Source organism: Musa acuminata, chromosome BXJ1-2 (assembly GCF_036884655.1).
Source record: "Musa acuminata AAA Group cultivar baxijiao chromosome BXJ1-2, Cavendish_Baxijiao_AAA, whole genome shotgun sequence".
Classification (NCBI taxonomy): domain Eukaryota; kingdom Viridiplantae; phylum Streptophyta; class Magnoliopsida; order Zingiberales; family Musaceae; genus Musa; species Musa acuminata.
The window spans coordinates 11,269,733-11,273,863 of NC_088328.1; the positions used below are offsets into that span (position 1 = coordinate 11,269,733).

The 4,131-nt window shown below is 43.4% G+C and overlaps 1 protein-coding gene across 1 annotated transcript; it reads left to right on the plus strand.

The window, feature by feature from the left end:
• Positions 1 to 282: 282 nt before the first annotated feature.
• Positions 283 to 2,660, plus strand: LOC135594726 (probable polygalacturonase). Its single transcript, XM_065085205.1, has 5 exons — positions 283 to 384; positions 1,132 to 1,252; positions 1,522 to 1,696; positions 1,797 to 1,867; positions 1,957 to 2,660. The coding sequence occupies exons 1-5, from the start codon at positions 283 to 285 to the stop codon at positions 2,658 to 2,660; spliced, it is 1,173 nt and encodes a 390-aa protein (XP_064941277.1).
• Positions 2,661 to 4,131: the final 1,471 nt, after the last annotated feature.

Consider the following 4,131-nt stretch of genomic DNA (forward strand, 5'->3'; position numbering starts at 1 on the left):
ACTTTTCTCGGTTACGTGCAGGTGTTGATGATTTTAGTGCTGTGGACGGTGGTAACAGCGGCATTCATAGGGATCGCTGAGGGCCATCGCCACCACCGGCGGGCAGGTGGTGCGACGGAGCTAGAAACCTTCCACTACGCGGCGGCGGGGGCAGGAGGATGCCGGGCCCACGTGGCCAGCCTGACGGACTTCGGCGGGGTGGGCGACGGGGTGACCTCCAACACGGCGGCCTTTGCGGCGGCCGTGGCCAACCTCAGTAAGGTGGCGTACGACGGCGGCGCGATGCTGGTGGTGCCGGGCGGCCGGTGGCTCACCGGGCCCTTCAACCTCGCCGACCACTTCACCCTCTTCCTCGACCACGACGCCGTCATCCTCGCCACTCAGGTCCGCCTCCCTCCTCCGCCCCCTTCCCCCACCTTCTCCTCCATCTATTTCGATGTAGAGTGCATGTTCATAATCATTCACGGCTTGTTTGCCATTACCATCGCCTCTATCATCCGCGTTGCCTTCATCCTCGGTGGTGATTATGGCTAGTAGCCCTTCCCATCGAGTCCGTTCATCTGACAGCTCTCGCCAGATGAACGGTGACGATGAAGAATAGATTCGTCACTGGTGAGCCCCACCAGAACGTTACATAGCGAGTGTATACTATTCTAACGTTTCCTTCATCTCATCTCCAAGGAGAATTCACAAGTCTAATCCGATGTGCATAGTCACCGCTTTGGACTGATGAGGGAAAAGAAGTGAACTAAGCCACTACAAATCTAAATTTGTCTTGATAATATTAATTTCTGAAATATTTGCAATTTGTATGGTAGATTTTTGACTATTTAGTATCTCTACTTTGATCTCTCAAAATAAGAAAACAGTAATATTTGTTTTGTTTTATTATTATTATTATTATTATTATTATTATTATTATTATTATTATTATTATTTCTCTTGTATGTCATATCCTTGTATGTGAACATCAATAATCTTGGATTAGAATCCACATAAAAAATTTCCTTTCAAATTTCAAGATCTAGAAGATTACGCTCCAAAATTAATAAGTTTTAATTGAGAATGACATTCTTTTGTTCAATCTGTATCAACTAAGACAATTCATATCATGGTGATATGCTTGTGCAGGATATCAACAAGTGGCCGATCATTGACCCTTTACCCTCCTACGGTAGAGGAAGAGATGCGGCTGGGGGTAGATACAGTAATCTCATCATGGGATATAACCTAACCGATGTGGTCATAACAGGTAGTATATACGTTGCATATTTTCAGTACTTCTATCACATTACTTCTAAATTAATAAAGCCTGCGTCGTGTTGTCATTCCATGATCCCCTAAAATTTAGATAAAAAAATTATTTTTAGTCAAAAACTATAACATTTAATTATGTTTTGGCGTGCTTTGATTGACAAGAAGACACATATAACTATATCATCATCTAACTTGTTTGCATCATAGATGGGGAACAGAATATAATTTGATTGTGATGCTAACAAGTTTTATTGTTATTTTTAGGGAATAATGGAACTATCGATGGACAAGGTGAAACCTGGTGGAAAATGTTCCGTAACAAAGAACTCAATTACACTCGTGGATACCTCATTGAATTGATGTACTGCAAACAAGTGCTGATTTCCAACATTACATTGGTTAACTCTCCATCGTGGAATGTCCATCCAGTGTACAGCAGGTTTATATTAATAATCTACTTTCAGAACACTTGAAGGCTTCTTTTGCTTTCCATTCTATTGTTACAATCTGATGTTAACGTGAATGAATGCACTGTGCAGCCACGTAATCGTCTCAGGCATCACAATTCTTGCACCGGTCAACTCTCCCAACACTGATGGGATCGATCCAGGTGGATATCGTACCTACATTTAGTTGGGTTGTAGATTCTATGTTGCTGTTTCGATTGATTCTTTTTGGTGGTTTCTCTCTTCTTCGCAGACTCATCCTCCAATGTCCGCATTGAGGACTGCTACATAGTCTCAGGCGATGACTGCATCGCCATTAAAAGCGGTTGGGATGAGTACGGGATTGCATTCAACATGTCAAGCAAACACATAGTGATCAGACGGCTCACCTGCATCTCCCCCACGAGCGCTGTCATCGCCCTGGGAAGCGAGATGTCGGGAGGAATCCAAGATGTCCGGGCCGAAGACATCACGGCCATCCACTCCGAATCCGGCGTCAGGATCAAGACGACCATCGGAAGGGGAGCTTACGTGAAGGACATATTCGTGAGAAGAATGAATCTGCACACGATGAAGTGGGTCTTCTGGATGACGGGCACCTACGGGCAGCACCCGGACGACAAATTTGATCCGAAAGCCATTCCGGTGGTGCAGAATATCAGTTACAGCAACGTGGTGGCCGAGAACGTGACCATGGCCGCGAAGCTGGAGGGGATTCCCGGCGCGCCCTTCACCGGAATATGCATCTACAATGTGACGGCGGAGGTGGTGAAGTCGAAGAAGCCGATTTGGAACTGCACCGACGTGGAGGGCGTATCGAGTCACGTGACGCCCACTCCCTGTGCGCAGATTCCGGAATATCCAGATCGTATAACGCATTGCCCCTTCCCTGAAGATGATCTACCTGTGAATGGTGTTGGGCTAGAGGAGTGTGCTTATCAGAGAGCCAAACCATGAGTTGAGATGCTTTCTACATCTCATGGTTTAATGGCATAACCTATGATGTCCTGAAGCTTGGCAGATTAAAATGTTTGCCTTGAACAAAGTGTTATTTATTGGAGGAACGATATCCAATAATATTTCATTGCTATAAATATGGATTATTGAAAAAATAAGACATGTTATTTATTTGAATACTTTTCTTCAACTTCCAAGTGTTATATTCTTTATTTGATACGAATAGTTGAAGTGATTTTTTCAAAGAGAGGATGACTTAGGATTGTCACTAAAACGATTGATTTTATCCCTAACATTTGAATTCATAACCAAATGTATCTTCACTTTCAAATACCACGTAAGCATCCTATGTTGTAGAGGACAGGTCGATTTATTTGAGAACTTTTTCTATGATCATATCTGAATCATGTTATGCATGAACAGGTTTCGTTAGATCCTATAGAATAAAATAAGTGAGGTGGGATGATTCAATATTCTATTTATTCCACTCCCTTATTTACAATATGGAAACATATTCATTTCCTCTTCATCGATCCAATTCTATAACACTATCAGAGTGAAATAAGAGATCGAAGGAAGAACATAGGTTGGACTTTATTAGTAACAAGTAAATATTTTGTTCGTAAAAAAATCAAGATATTAGGGGGATAAACACCAATCAAAAAATATGAGGCAATCCAAAAAACACTTGATTGTGATCAAATTTATAAGCCGACTTAGATATCGAGCATTTACCTATAAGAACTAAATTAGTTGCAATAAATAGTTGCAACCCTAGAAAATAGAATTTAGTAAATCTTTTCTTACATAGAGTCATTATATATGATATGTGAAGATATGTATGAAAAGTAGATTTTATACGGATCTATTTTTGCCATTCATTTCATTCTTGCTCGAGCCGAATGATGAAAAATTATCATATTTGGTTCCTTCAGGGGGCGGATCCATAAGAATTCACCTATCCCAATAACAAAAAAACTTGACTAGAACGATACTATATTAAGAGGAAGTTCGCAGGGTGGCTACGGAAGGCCTAGGTCGCACGTTGGTGCAGAAGTTCTGCTCGAACTCCCTGGTGAGCTAGTCAAAGGACAAAACCGAAGATTGGCGCATTCGGTTGAACCACGCTCATACCGGTCCCCTCAGGGTGGTCGGAAATGCCCTGCACATCAATGCATCGGAGGTGCCATAGAGGGCCATCTGAGCCCGAAATGCGGAGACATGCTTCGCGGCATCGGAGCCGCCGTTATATGTCTCCAATGCCGACAGCCTAAAGTTGACGGGTACCGACTTGTCCTGTACTTTCTGTGTGAAAGGGGACCTGCCTGAGCCGCCTTCGCTAGACTCGCTCGGTGATTTTTGGAACTCGTGCTAGAACTCGTCTAGGCATTGGTTGACCCGGGACAACTGGGCCCTGAGCGAGTCATCCACCAAGTCAAACGATACGGTGTCAGGCTTGAAGTGGGGTAGT